The 14833-nt window shown below is 33.8% G+C and overlaps 1 protein-coding gene across 1 annotated transcript in view; it reads right to left on the bottom strand.

The window, feature by feature from the left end:
* The window catches only part of TMEM156 (transmembrane protein 156), a 31107-nt gene extending 16689 nt beyond the window's left edge, over window positions 1-14418 (bottom strand). The window contains exons 1-3 of the mRNA XM_019635989.1: window positions 14284-14418; window positions 4759-5028; window positions 2915-3175 (exon numbers count right to left, since the gene is read on the bottom strand). Of these exons, the coding sequence (XP_019491534.1) occupies window positions 2915-3175; window positions 4759-5028; window positions 14284-14371 (619 nt within the window). The 5' untranslated portion in view covers window positions 14372-14418. The remainder of the gene's footprint in view (window positions 1-2914; window positions 3176-4758; window positions 5029-14283) is intronic.
* Between the last annotated feature and the right edge of the window lie 415 nt (window positions 14419-14833).

Below are 14833 nucleotides of genomic sequence, written 5' to 3'. Positions count from 1 at the left end.
TACTATAAAAGTACAATAAAATGATCCAACTGATAAAAGGCTATGTGGTGGAGTAGCTGGGTTCTACTACATACCCTGCCCTTAACTAAAAAGCTGACTATATAACATCACTGTGGCAGGGTCACTTGCTCTCCTGGTGTATTAAATGAGGGTATTAAATAAGGTAACTTGACCAGGTGGTTTCCAGAGATCCATTTAGTTCCCAAATTCTAAGGTTAATTTCATTTAGGTTATGTTAATGTTAGTTTCACGATCATTCCTATTACTAGGTTAAAACCACAACATAGTAGAGTACCAAAATCAGAGCTACTCGTAATTAATAATTTTGGCTCTGGGCCAAGCAGCCAAAATTATAACCTCAAATCAACAATGATGCAGGGAGTATGAGGAGGATGGGGAAAAAAGGGAAAGACAGACAAAGAGAAAAGGCTGGACTGAGGCATTAAGAGTCCAGGGCAGGGGAACAATCACACCCCATTTCTTCAGAGGCTCTCATGGCAATGGTCAGATCAAGTGTGTACATTAATTAAACATGCAGTTACCCTAACCTAAATTTAATAAGGATACAGATAAAAACTGGTTCATTCAGGCAACAGTGAACCAACATGGGAAGTGTAGTCACCATCCAGCAAGAGCTTAGCATGGTCTCCTTTGGTCCCATAAAGACATACTGGACAGCTGACCCAGGAATCAGTGACTTAAACGAGGGCAACCTCGTCATGTCCAAGACACAACTGCCTGCTGACTTTTTCAGCCATCTTCTGTACCCTTTCCTTGCACCCAAACCACAGCTAGTACTTATGCAACTTAGCAAGATTTATAACTTGTTCATATCCTTGTGTGACTGCCCCTGTGGGCTCATGATCTGGGCATTTCTTTCACAGGACACCCCGCCATGGGCAGTTGTACATTAAATAGGCAGTCAACATTTATTTAGAGAATAGGCTAACTGGAGAAAAGGTAAAAGTTGAGTGGGATGTAAGCATTCAGCCTCCCCAATATCATTCCATGCTATACAGCTGCCAGATTTGCATTTCTCACTCAGCAGAATAAAAGCATGCAGTTAACTGAAATATTTACTGAGTCAGCAAGAGCCAAGGCAGGCCCAATGACCAAGGTGTCATGGGGCACTGATTGGTCAAGCTGTAAAAAAAGAACCATGCATTCAGCAAATTTGTATTGTAATATCTGAATGTGCACTAGTGGGGCTAGGCCAGCCAGTATAATCACCAAAGCACCAGAGTGAATACAGAAGAGTGTGTCTCCCCACATCCCATGCTGCCCACCTACATCCCTGCAGCCATCTTGGAGAGGAACAAGAGGAAACAGACATGAATCTGAAACAATCTAAAAATACAGTTTAAATTATTGTTTCAGAGTAAATTTACCAGATTAGAGTACATTTAGTTTTACCCCCTGGCAGATAGGGCTTTCAAAGAAGATTAAATTAGTCTTTGCACGGCAGACTAAAATATGAATAATTTTTAAATTTTCTACGCATGGCAAAATGGATATAGTTTTTCTAGAATAGAAGGCTACATATTTGTGGACCACTGTTATCTTTCTGAATTATAGACCCAAAAAATTAACTGTCATTTCACTCTGATTAGAATTTATGGATTTTTCCATTAACACCAAAATTGATCCTCTTAAAATCATAATAATGGAAATGCTTGTTTTTCCTTTATGTTTTAGAAAATATAAAAAGTAGTTAAATGGATATATAAATATACATCAAAATAAATATATTTTTGTATCTATAATCCATACCTCTTTATCTTTCAGATTTCATCATAGTCACCTTCCCTATGCAGCCTTCCAACCTCACTCCTGAACCAGAGGGACTTGAACTGTCTCTTCTGACTTTCTCATATCCTCTCCCATGACCCACACACATACACACACCTTGAAACACCCCCTAACTGCAGAGGCTGTAGGGCCCTGGGCAAACTAACTCACAGAAGAAATTTATTTGAAGTCATATAACTTTAAAATACATACATATTACATATTTGTGTTTGCTTAAAGATAAATATAATAGTTTTAAATAGTTGCCTCCAAAATAATTAAAGTTTTTAGAAAAGCATTCTAAAGCCATTTGAAAGGCCTTATCTGGAATATCAAAGAGCATAGCAAATTACTATAGCACCTGAAAACACTTACTTGATTGTTTTACATTTGTCTATTTCTGTGTTCCCAATGCCTGGCACACTGTTCAGCATATAGCAGGCACTCATTAAATGGTTACCTCATACAATGGTCTTCAAGAATAGGTGTATGGTTGAAGTGAGGGCACATTGCTTAGTAGATAGGATCAACTGTGGTAAATTCAAAAGAGGGTGACTAGGAAGTTAATCAGCCTCAAACAGAACTAAGATATATGTAAGTTTTGTCTTTCTGGCTCCTTCCTTTCCCCAGAATCATCCAATGACCCAAAGGACCTAATCTATATCCTGCCTATCTTCATGGCTTTACATAAAAATCCCATTTTATCCAGGCCTGGTTCTCATCTCTAAAAGGGGACATGTTAAATCAGTTCAAAACAAGATTTTGATAACACACCACTCTTTACATGAGTATTTACCATTTAAAAATAAATCTCTTCCTTTTATACCCAAGTGTATAAGAGTATTACTTCAAGCACAGCTAACAGGTATGTCCAAAAGTTATTCTGGGGCAGGAGGTCTTTCAAATGCTCCTCAACTCACAACCCATAGATGCCCCTTCTGCTTCTAGGTACAGCTGGGCCCCATGAACAGCACATTTTGAATGAAAAACAAACAGATAAAAGGGCTAACATTTCCAGTCATTATTATTCCATCAATAAAATCCTTCAACTTTTTGACTTTCAGTGAAGTTAACGTGGTAGCCCTATTTGATTTCTCTCTTCCCTCTAGTTTCCTTAAAAACTTACTTTTTGCATCCATTTCTAGGTGCAAAGAGATGTGTATACAATTATCCGGGTAGTTCATAATTCTACAAGTGTGGTTTATAGCCTTTTCCTTGGTTGGATCCTCCTTCATGTTTGCTGACCTTCTAGTGTGGTTTTTTAGATCGCAGGTAACGTTATATTCTTCCAAGTGGTCAACTGTAGGAGCTACAGTGAAGTTAAAATGTTGACAAGGTGAATGAAAATCACTTGTCTTCGCTTCCATTGATCCTCTCATGATAAGAACTAGAAAGAGATTATAAAGCTGTTATTTGCAAAACAGTAATACCTAGTAAGTAAACACGTACAATTCAATACTCAATCTCTTCTTTCTTACACAAAAAAAGTAGAAACAAGAAGTTACCTGCACTAAAAATAATGATTGAAGGGCTTACATTTTTTCAGATTATGAAAACCAGGTGACAGTAGGGTTGCAATAGCATCAGAGCATCTTAAAGAAAACCCAGACATTTCCCTGATGACTTGTGGAGCCGATCTTATTTTGCAAAATTGTCACAATAATATTTCTCATTCCACATTACACTAGTTTGCTAAGGCTGCCATCGCAAAGTACCATCAACTGGGTCAATTAAGCAGCAGAAATTTATTGTCTTACAGTTCTAGAGGCTAGCCTTTTGAGATTAAGGTGTTGGTGCGATTGCTTCTTTCTGAGGGCTCTACGGGTAAGATCTGTTCCAGGCCTCTCCCCTAGGGTCTGGGGGGTTAGCTGGCAATCTCTGTCTGACCTTCCTTGGCTTGTAGAAGCATCACCCTGACCTCTGCCTCCATCTTCACATGGCGTTCTCCCTGTGTGCATGTCTGTGTCCAAGTTTCCCCTTTTCATGGAGACACCAGTCATATGGGAATACAGCCAACCCTAGTGACCTCATCTTAACTAATTACATCTGCAACAACCATATTTCCAAATAATGTGACATCTGAGATACTGGGTGTTAGGACTTCAATATAATTTAATGCATAACACACATATGTTAACCTAAAACGTTGCCACTACACCATAAATAGGTGGAGCCTACTATCTTTCCCTTTAAATCAGGGTGGGAGTGTTTGTGACTTGCTTGTAACAAATCAGATGCAGAGGAAGTGACACTGCATGGTGAGGCCAGAAAAGGTGAAGCAATTTCCACCTTGTTTTTTGGAACATAATATTGGAGCCTTGATCCATTATGGAATAGTCCAACAACTTAAGGCCATCATGCTCTGGAAGCCCAAACTAGCCCAAGTGGAAAGGCCACATAGAAAAGCTCTGAGAAAAACTGAGGAGAGAGAAATGCCCACCTGCCTTTAGATGCATCAGCCCCTCTCTACTTGTGTCCCAGTCACTGTCTAACTCCAATATAAAACACTCCAAGTTAGAAATGCCCAGTTAGGTCCATTCTAAATCCCTGACCCACCAAAAAAATAAAATAAAATAAAAAAATAAATAAAAATAAAATAAAATAAAATAATTGCTGTTTTTTTAAGCCATTGAGTTTTGAAGTGATTTGCTACACAGCCATAACAACTGGGATAACTTGTCAATGTACTGTTTTCACTTTTGTGTGTTAAATAATCCTTTAACCATCAAATGTATGTGAATTACAGTGGCATTTGATGGATTTTTAGAATAGATATTTTGCTTTTGATAACTCAAAGTAATCCATGAAGAGTAATATACCAAAGCCCTGTATGTCACTCATCAAAACCCACCCCACAGTGTGCTCCAGTGCCACTGAACTTAACATTGGAATATATTTTTAATGACTTCTTAACAGAATTAGGTAATTTATCCTTAATAAGTTTTATTCTCACTTTCCCTTTGTATTTACCATTTGAGGTTTGTTCCTGAGAAATCAAATCCATGTTTCCTTCGGACTCACAAACCAAACATAAGGAACACATTTTAAAGTCACTTGTGATGTCTTGGCAAATCCTGGTGAAGTTTTGAAAGTTGGAGTGATTTAGAAAGATTCTCATCATAGTCTGAGTTTCCCTTATGGGTTGCAGAAAAGTCATGAAAGAAAAATTTAAGGAGGAGAGGGAATAGGTGAGATTAGGTTGTAAACACACTTCCAGACATGATAGCTCCAACATGTTTCCTATGAAGAAAAAAACAAACAAAAAAAATAATTTCATTATGAAATTTTGAGTTTTGGACATTCAAATAGATATGCAGTAAGCTTCCAGCTTTTCTTAGGCAGATTCAGTACATTTCAGCTAATCAAGTGACAAGACTTTGTTTTCCATGAATTAACAATATCTACTCCACTTAAATATTTCTTTTTAAAATTTGGCAACATTCCCTATAAATTTTCAGGGAACGGAAGTCCTTATAGAGAAGTGCTTGGAAACTCTAGCATTTTAACTGTTCTTTCTTCTGGGAAAGTTTTAATGGACAAACCTTGGGTTCCTCTGTTCTACTTCATCTGTTCTAAAATAGAAGTTCAAGTCAATTTCATGGAGTTGAATAAAAAATAGAAAACTTAAACAGCATCTGTATGAATTTCCAAAGGCTACTGTAACAAGTTTATTCTCTTAAAGTTCTGGAGGCCAGAAGTTCAACACCAGTTTTACTGGTCTGAAATCTCGGTGTCCACAGGACCACGCTCCCTCTGAGGGCCATAGGGAAGAATCCATTCCTTGCCCCTCTTCCGACTTTTCATGGCTGCTGGCATTCCTTGGTTTATGGCTATATCACTCTGAGCTCAGCTTCCGTGGTCACACTGTCTTATCCTTTGTGTCTCTGTCTTGTCCTCCTCTGTCTGTGTCAGATCTCCCTCTGCCTTCCTTTTAGAAGGACATCTGTGATTGGATGTAGGGCCCACTAAATAATGCAAGATAATCTCCCCATCTCAAGATTCTTAATTTAAACACATTTGTAGAGAACTTTTTTCCTTATAAGGTCATATTTACAGGTTCTAGGGATTAGCACTTAATATTCTTGGGTGGCCATTAGTCAACCTACCTGAACCTCCAAAGATGAAATTTAATAGAGTCACATAATTTTTATTTTTGTCTGAAGACAACCATCAAATATGGAAATGATGGTATAATAGAACACGAAGTTCAAAAGACAAAGACTAGTGCTATATCTGTCATTAGCCAAGATACTTGGACAATTTACTTAATCTCTGTGACTGTCATTTTAGCAAAATAGAGACAATAACTCTAGATCCTACTCACCTCATGGGATTATAGTAGTGTCAAGTGGTATAGTGCATACAAAAACACTTTTGAAATTTGTACAAATGTATATTATTTAAAATGAAAACCCATATTCCAAAGTAAAAACTAAAAATTCATCCTTCACTTAGGTTAGAATTATTTGTGATTTAATTCACACGAGTAATTAAAGCTCACAATATAAAAATCGGAAATTCCTATTTATCAGTAGTGATCAGCTAAGGAACAGGTAACCTCTCTTTCAGATATTTCCAGTCTGACAGTCATTTGCTAGTATAAGAAAATAACCGACACGCTCAATTCCACCTTTATGTATCATTCTTTGCCATTTCTCATATAATCATACAGGGCAAATATAGTTTTTAAATTTTGTAAATAATGTAAAGCACAGTAGAATTATTCCATTTTTTAGAATTACCACTTCTAGTTATACATGTTGGTTGAAACTTCAAAGAAAATCAAGCTATTAAGCTATTAAGTTATATTAAAGCATTTTTTTACTTGTGGAATTTATACTTTAATAGTAATTCCATACATGTTTCATTAGTGATTTTATTTTTACTGTTTAATAAATTAAAAGCTCATTACCCTCTACACTTTGTGATATTGCTTCTGTGATAATTCACATGTGAATTCCGCTATAATCACATTTCATACTTGAGTTACTAGAAAGGTTTTTGGTGGGGAGATGGTATTTTTCTTAAATACACAGTTTTATAATGTCTTAAAATATCTATAAACACAGTTGTAATAAAATAATAACTAATCTTAGAAAAAGATTGTCATCAATAATGATGTCCCTAGAGGGAGACAGAAATGCACCATCTGATGGAATTCTATGATTTATAAGCTTTTTTATATCACCAAAGCACATGAAAAACTTATTTCTTGCCATCTTTCCATTTTCCTCACTGGAATTTTTCATCTTATGGAATTTTCAACTTTTTGAACTTATATTGCTATGATATGACCTAGAAGGGAGATAGAGATTTTTTACTGTTAACATTGCAGTCTTATCCTATAAGTGACCAACTGGGCTCTCTAGAATTGATAATATATCTTTTATATTTGGCTATAAGGCCATTTTATGATGGTTGTTAAGCCTTAGTTTAAAACAATTCAATTGGAAAAGAAATAGAGGCCATATCCTTTCCTGGTGTAATTTTAAGAAATAATTGAATTCTATTCAATCATTTTTGTTACCAGGTAGGTTACATTTTCATCTCCATAAACAAGTATTTATGAATTTAACTACTGCCATTAATAAACTGCTCCTAGAGACAGAAATGCATTTCAGAATTACTCCAGTCCTAAGGCAGCAATCTCTCAGGGTACAGTATTCTATATATAGAATACTAAATTGGAATTAGAAAAATACATTACAGTGTAGGACAAATGTCCAAGTCAATTTTTTTTAAGAAAAGCAATGAGTATGACTAAAGAAACATGAACTATCTTTATTTTCTTCTTAACTTTTATTATAAACATATATCATATATAAGCATATATAAAATGTATTGTGCCAGTTAAAGAATAATCAAAATAAACACCATGTATCTATCATGCAGATTAAGAAACAGGATATTAGCAACATCTTTGAAGCACTCTATCCCTTCCCATTCCTACACACTCCTTCTTTCCCAGAGGTTAACTATCATGAATTTTGTGTTTATCACCCCTTTGCTTTATCTTAGAGTGCTTCCAAAATGTATATATTCCTAAATAACATTGTTTCATTTAGCATATTTTAGAAATATATACATATATACAGAATATACTGTATGTATTCATAATGCCTTGCTTTTTTAGCTTAATATGTTTCAGTCATGTAGATGCATATAGTTGTAGCTAATGATTTGTGGTATTTATTTGAATAAATATACCACAATTTATTTATTCTTCTGACAGAGAGCGTTTGGGTTGTTTCTATTTTTTTGCTGTTTTGAATAATGCTGCTATGAACCATAATTCTCATTCATTGCTTGTGGGAATGTAAAATAGTACAACCACTTTGGAAAATAAATTTTTATTTTTTTTTAATTAAACATATACTTTGCCATATGACCCAACAATTCTACTCCTAGGAATTTACACAAGAGAAATAAAAACATGTTCACACAAATACCTGTACAGGAATTTTCATGGCAGCTTTTTTATTTATAATAGCCAAGAACTGGAAATAATCCTTTTAGTCACCTTTTACTGTCCACATTTATGCTTTGGCTTCTGTCTCCCACATATGGCCCTTTCAAACTGAGACTCCAGGCCACCAGGAATTGGTCGATGCTCCGGAAGTGACCAATTTGTTCATGGTTGCTTACCCATCCAGATTTGTAATTTCTAGCCATTTTCCCCTTTTGAGAAATTTTCTTATAAGTTCAACTATGTGTTTTTTTAAGTTTTTAGTGTTTTATCTCTCACATTTTATATTTTTGTGCTAGCAGTGTTTTTCAAGGTATGACTATAAAAACAGAAGTCTCAACTCTCTGTTGAGACTTCTCAAAAATACGTGAGAATTTATAATAAACCTTCACTGTTTGACAAACAATAAGAACTCCAGAAACTAATATTGTCAAGTCATATTTTCCCAATACCTAGGCTATTCCTTGGTCCACTAGTTGTGAGGAACTTTGGAAAAACATGGATTACTTCAGACAATACATTTTAGAAGTTGTTGCTTTAGGATATTAAATGTAAGCTAGGAAATATAAGAAAATTTGGCCCTAGAAATACAGCTAGTACAATCATTTTGGAGAAGTATTTGGTAGATTCTTATAAAATTAAATATACTCAGCTATTTCACTTCTAGTTACCTGATAGAAATGAAAACATATGTTCATACAAAGACTTGTACAAGAATGCTTATAGCAGCATATGTATAATAACCAAAAACTAGAAACAGCCCAATCGCTAAATGGACAAATGTGATTCAGTGAACTACTTAGCAATAAAAAGAAAGGAACTATTGTGCACTCAATGGATGAATCTCAGAAACATTACACTAAGCTAAAGAAGCCAGACCAAAAATAGATACTGTGTGATGATTCCATTTATATGAAGCATAAGAAGGCACAAAACTAACTCTGGTGGCACTGGTCAGAAAGTTGCCTCAGGGGTGGGAGGAGATTTGACAGGAAAGGGCAGGAGGAATCTTTCTGGGAGTGATGAAAATCTGTATCTCGTATAGGGTGGTAGTTACATAGGTGCATACCGTTCTCAAAATTCATGAAACTGAACACTTAAGATCTTTCCATTTTATTGTAAATTATGCCTTAAAACAAACATAGCCAAAAAATAAAACATAGCCATTATTTCCAAAGATTTTTCATCGTTATTGAATATTCTGTTGCATAACGCAGAAATTTAAAAATATTAGCTATCAGGATAGGAGAGAGTTCATTGTTCATGGCTTCGCTGCCTAATCTGCAAAGACATTGGTTAACATATGTTGTTTTCATTTAGTCACAGGCCTGCCTCTGTTAAAAACTGGCATAGACTCAACAGGGTATCGATTTCAGCAGCAAAAACTCAAACAATTGTATTTCCATTTTGGGTCCAGTAGTCAGTGCTTCTCTAGTGACATTAAGTGGGAAAGAGTAAAAAAATATATTGTGTATGGATGATACATCCACAGCATTAACCAGATCAGGAACAGGAGAGCCTAGAAAGGATATGGATTTGCTCATAGAACATTTGGGGAAGACAATTTAAAACATTTTCTGGGGGCAAGGAGCAAAGCTTTGGGTTACTTAGGTTTGGAACAGAAGAAAGAGTCTACTGGTTTTACTTGCAAAACAAGAGAATGAATGTAATGCACATTATGACATTCTCCAAGGGGAAAAGAAAAAAAGTGGTAGGAAAATGACTCAAGGTAAAGAGATGCGTATCTGTTAAGTAAAAGATTCTGTGAAATAAATTTCACAGGCTGCACAACCTAAAAGTTCTAGGTTGGTGATGACATTTTATGTTTCAAAAATGTAAAGGGAGGATAATAATGCCTGGCCTGCCTAAATCAAAAGATGGTTGCGAGGATCACATGAGAAATGCTTCCTTCAAGAATGTTTCTTTTTTACATGTATCATTGACAAATATCTTCTCCCATTCAGTAGGCTGCCTTGAAATACAAACAAAACAGACAAAGCCTCACTTTTATCTAGCTTACAAATTCTATTTGGAGAAATCAGACAACAAAAACATATACACAATCAGTAAGTAAATTCTATAGGTGATAAGTGCTATGGGGAAAAGAAACAGAACAATGTAAAGGGGAGATATCTTACCATATTAATGTTTTAGAGAAAGTCATTTTTTTCTGTAAAAAGAAAATATACAGAGAGAGCACTTATCCACCAATGCAATGAGACAAATAAAAAGCAGTCCAAGGAAGGATTGTTGGTATCGTAACCTAATGGATGGGGGAATAAGGCCAGTTCTGCCAAAACAGCGAAAAGCATTATGCTAAGCAGTATTTTTTTTTTTGCCAACACATATAGTCTAAAATATATATGTAAAAATATTGTGCCCCTTAGTAACCATTCTAAAACTAAAGATTCAGAATATTCAGTAAGAAAGAAAATCTTACAGCAAAGTAAATTTATCCATTTAGTTTTATTTCTTCTTTCAGAACGTTTTCAGAATACAGTCTCTTGAGAATGATGCCTAACCATGAATAAGTTGAAATATTTAATGAGCTTAAATGAATTATATGTAAAAGTACTTGGTGTATTACCTAGTACATGTATAAATATTTGTTAAATTAAAAAATTTTTTTTACTATATCTCAAAGCTTATCACTGATTAAGTTTTTAATGAGCCAGTCAATATGAGGAAAATAAAGTGCCCATTTTTGAGAACTAGGATAACACTTTCAGGTAAATTAATTGCAGTTACCCTTAATAACACTGTTTTTTGTACTATAGACATTAAATAATGTGTACAAATGCTCATATACTTTAGGGTTTATACTATAGTTCATAAGTAATTAAAGTTTCTTATCCTTTGTTTTCTTCAATTTCACTGCTTATTATACTACGATTTCCATCAGAAAGTGTAAAATGGAAGGGGAAATGAAAGCTGGTAATGTCAGTTAGGCTCTTAAAAGTAAGCAAGGAAGTCAAAACAGCTCAATAAAATTAGATTGGTGGTGTTTTCATCTGTGCTATTCCTGTCCCATGTTGCCACAAGCCATCAGGAATACACTCACACAACTCACTATAGTTCCTGCTTTCAAGAATTTCTGAGATATTTATATGAGTACGTTTTATTTGAAAATCAATAGTAATTGTTTTCTTAGAAAGCGCTTCTGCAAGCAGGTAAGAAGAAATATTAGGTGATCAGTAGAACTCTGACAGTTATTCCTCTTTGACTCAAAAATGGAAGGACTCTCTTCCCCCAGTCAGGCTGAGGAACATTCCCATCGCACCTTTTCACATTGCTATTTTAGTAATTACAGTATCGTATTTAATTATTTACCTGTCAGTCTTCCCCCTGACTGAAAAACTCCTTGAAGGAAGAACTGCCTTTCATTTTTATAACCCCAGGTTCCTAGTACAGGCAGGCACTTTTCAAGTGAAAGAATAAATAAATAAAAGATCACTGATATTTATGTGAGTTAACTAGGTCTCCTCTCTTACACATTTTTAGTCCAACAAAAGTAGTTTGATAAAGTCTCTTGTTTGGGGCAAATCAGGTCTCTTAATTGCATGAAGCTCTCCCTTTTATGTCTTCATTATCTCCATGCAATATAAATATATAGAATCATTATATTAACTACTGTATCTTAGGATAAGCTGCCTTTCAAATAAACTGAAAGTATTAGAATAAGTTCTCTTGCCAGTGCATACCCAAAGCAAACTCATTAAAAATCCCAAACACCATTGAAGAAGTTTCTCTTCTTTAGTAATTTTAGACTAAATAGCTTATGCTGTGTAATTATGATAATTGAATATTCCAAGTAATGATTATTCAGAGACTCAGGTACATTCTTGATGAAAAATGATCAAATACAGTGCTCTATTTTTAACACAGGCCTTCAGAGGGTTTATTATTTTGAAATCAAATCTATTAGACTTCTTGAATGCATTATTCCTTATTAAGATTCCTTTTGAATTCATTTGACGTGTCAAAGACAGGGTTTCAGTGAATAATTTATAAGTAAAAATCATTTATAATATTTATCCTAGAAATTAAAGTGACTAGAATGTAAGAAAGAATGGGGAAAAAAAGACACAAGTAACTGATAGGGAGGGCAAGACTATACAGGAGAATCTCAAGGTTAATTTTAACACTTCTAGAGCACTCTTAGCTTATCATCTAAATAATTTTGACAGATACTTTATTTTATAAAATATAGTGGTTAACAAATCAATTCATACAGCAACTATTATTGTGATTTAAAAATTACTTTGAAAAAAGCAAAATAATGATGTGCTGTTAGTTTAATCAATACAAAATTGTATAAAAGGAGGTGATATGAACTTATTCTTGATGAGCCATAAATCATTATAAGAAGAAATAAATAAAAGCATTATTATTACATGTGTAAAACATTTTGTGTAATAATCAACTTTTTGTTTACGGTGGCTCTGTGCAAAATGTCTTCTACCACAAAGTGACATCAAGATAAGAAGGTGATTTTCAAACATTTTTTCTTGTTGGCTCCAAGGAGGGTTCCTTTGAAATGAAATTCCCAAATAAGCTTATCACCCCAAAGAGTCCAAGGATATATATATATATATATATATATATATATATATATATATATATATATATATCTTGAAACAGGAAAAGAGAAATGGCTATTTTAAGTTTGAGAAGGCAGAAAAGGTAGTATTGAGAGCGGAGATAATCAGTTATGAAACTAAGAGAACAAAAATTATTATCAATCATGGTAGTCCAGTTCTCATAAACACTAACCAATAGTTAGCAAATAGTTTCTTAAATCTTTTTTAGGTTGATTACCTGGTTTTCAATAGATCCAACTTGATTTTTAGAGATGCTAGGTATATCAATATGACCTGCCTAACTATTAAATGAGCTTAATATCAGCTCACAATAGTTTAAAATTTGAAATAGGTTATCTCTAGTCCAATTTTAACTATTCACTTTATGTTTTTACTCAGTGAAATCAAGCATTGAAAATATATGCAATAATTATTTAAGCAACATAATGCCAGAAAAACCAAGAGACATTTGAAAAACTCAAGCGTTCACAAAATTGTACACTCATGGTATTTATTTACCAAAAATATTTTCATCTGGCTACTTAGCATTATGTATATGCAACATTAAATATTCATTGCAATATGTCATCAAATATAATTAGCAAAGACATTTTACCTGTCCACTCAGTATTATGTATATGCAACAATAATTATTGTAGCAAATCATCAAATTTGATTTTAATCAAATTCATATAACTTTTCAATGATAGAATACAGCATTTTCTTTTTACTTTTTCTTCTTATAAATGCTGGGGAGCACAGTTGTAATCCAAACAATCACATTAATATATTTTCAAATCTTCTACTGACATATAAAAATAGTTTAAATTTACATCTATTTATTTTTCTACCCTAGGTTTCCAACAATCATATCACAATGCTCTGAAATATCCAGAGTTCATTTTGTTCCATTTTTGTCTAGTTACAAATATTCACACACATAAGCCTGTTTAAATTTGGATCCACCTTACTCTAATTGTAGTTTGAAAATATCTAAATACTCTTGTTTTACAAAAACAATAGTAAGTTATTTTGTGAAATAGTTGATGGAGGGAATTCAAGCATTTTTAGCATAATAAATGTTATTTTCTTTATAAAATAATTCCAGAATATAAAAACATACTTAAAACTGTTTTTGAAGGAAACTGTTTCAAAGAGCAAAATCATGCAATGAGACTATTGTAAACATGATGTTTGAAATTTAGACTACAAATTTGAAATACTTTTTTACATTTCATTATTGTAGACCACAACAATTAAGTGCTATTAATAAGATTATTATGATATGTAACAGTCCACTGAAATAGCAATCTTATTTTATTAGCTTTTCAGACATACAGCTTCAGCCCATGCTGTGTGTATCCAAATGAAGACACTTCCTGTAACCATTAGCTGTCCTCATTTTTAAAAATTAGAAAAAGAAAAGATAAATTATAATTATATACTCACCTTTTGGTGTCTTGAAATAATCTGGCAAAATTAAAATGAATGTGATCACTATTGCCAAAAGTAATTTAACGAGGGCTGTTTTTGTCATGTCTATTCACATGACACATGGGTTTCCATCCAGTACATTGATGGCATGTTTCTTCCTGCTTCAAGTTTCATTTTTGTGGTACTGTAAGTTTACGCAATTTACCTCATACTTCCTTTTGGGTAATACTTAAAAAAAAAAAAAGAGGTCTTGAACTGAGACTTCTTCATTCTGAGTCACTTGACATTAAGAAAACTAACTGCGAATAAGCACTTTCAAACTATCTTCTAAACAAGATAAAGAAACATCTCAAGAAGCAAAGGGGTCTTGTCTTCATCTAAATTTGAAGCTATTTTCCCTTGTTTACTAATCTGTGTGAGTAAATATAAACCCACACTATACTCACCAAAAATAAAATGATGAACGTTAGTAGTGTTCAGGTTGTACGAAAATCATTCATTCATTTACTTATTAAATGATTGTGGATCACTTTTTTTTTTTAAGATTTTTATTGGGGAATTGGGG

The sequence above is a fragment of the Hipposideros armiger genome, unplaced genomic scaffold, assembly GCF_001890085.2.
Source record: "Hipposideros armiger isolate ML-2016 unplaced genomic scaffold, ASM189008v1 scaffold_26, whole genome shotgun sequence".
NCBI classification, from domain to species: domain Eukaryota; kingdom Metazoa; phylum Chordata; class Mammalia; order Chiroptera; family Hipposideridae; genus Hipposideros; species Hipposideros armiger.
This window is presented reverse-complemented; position numbering and strand designations above follow the sequence as displayed.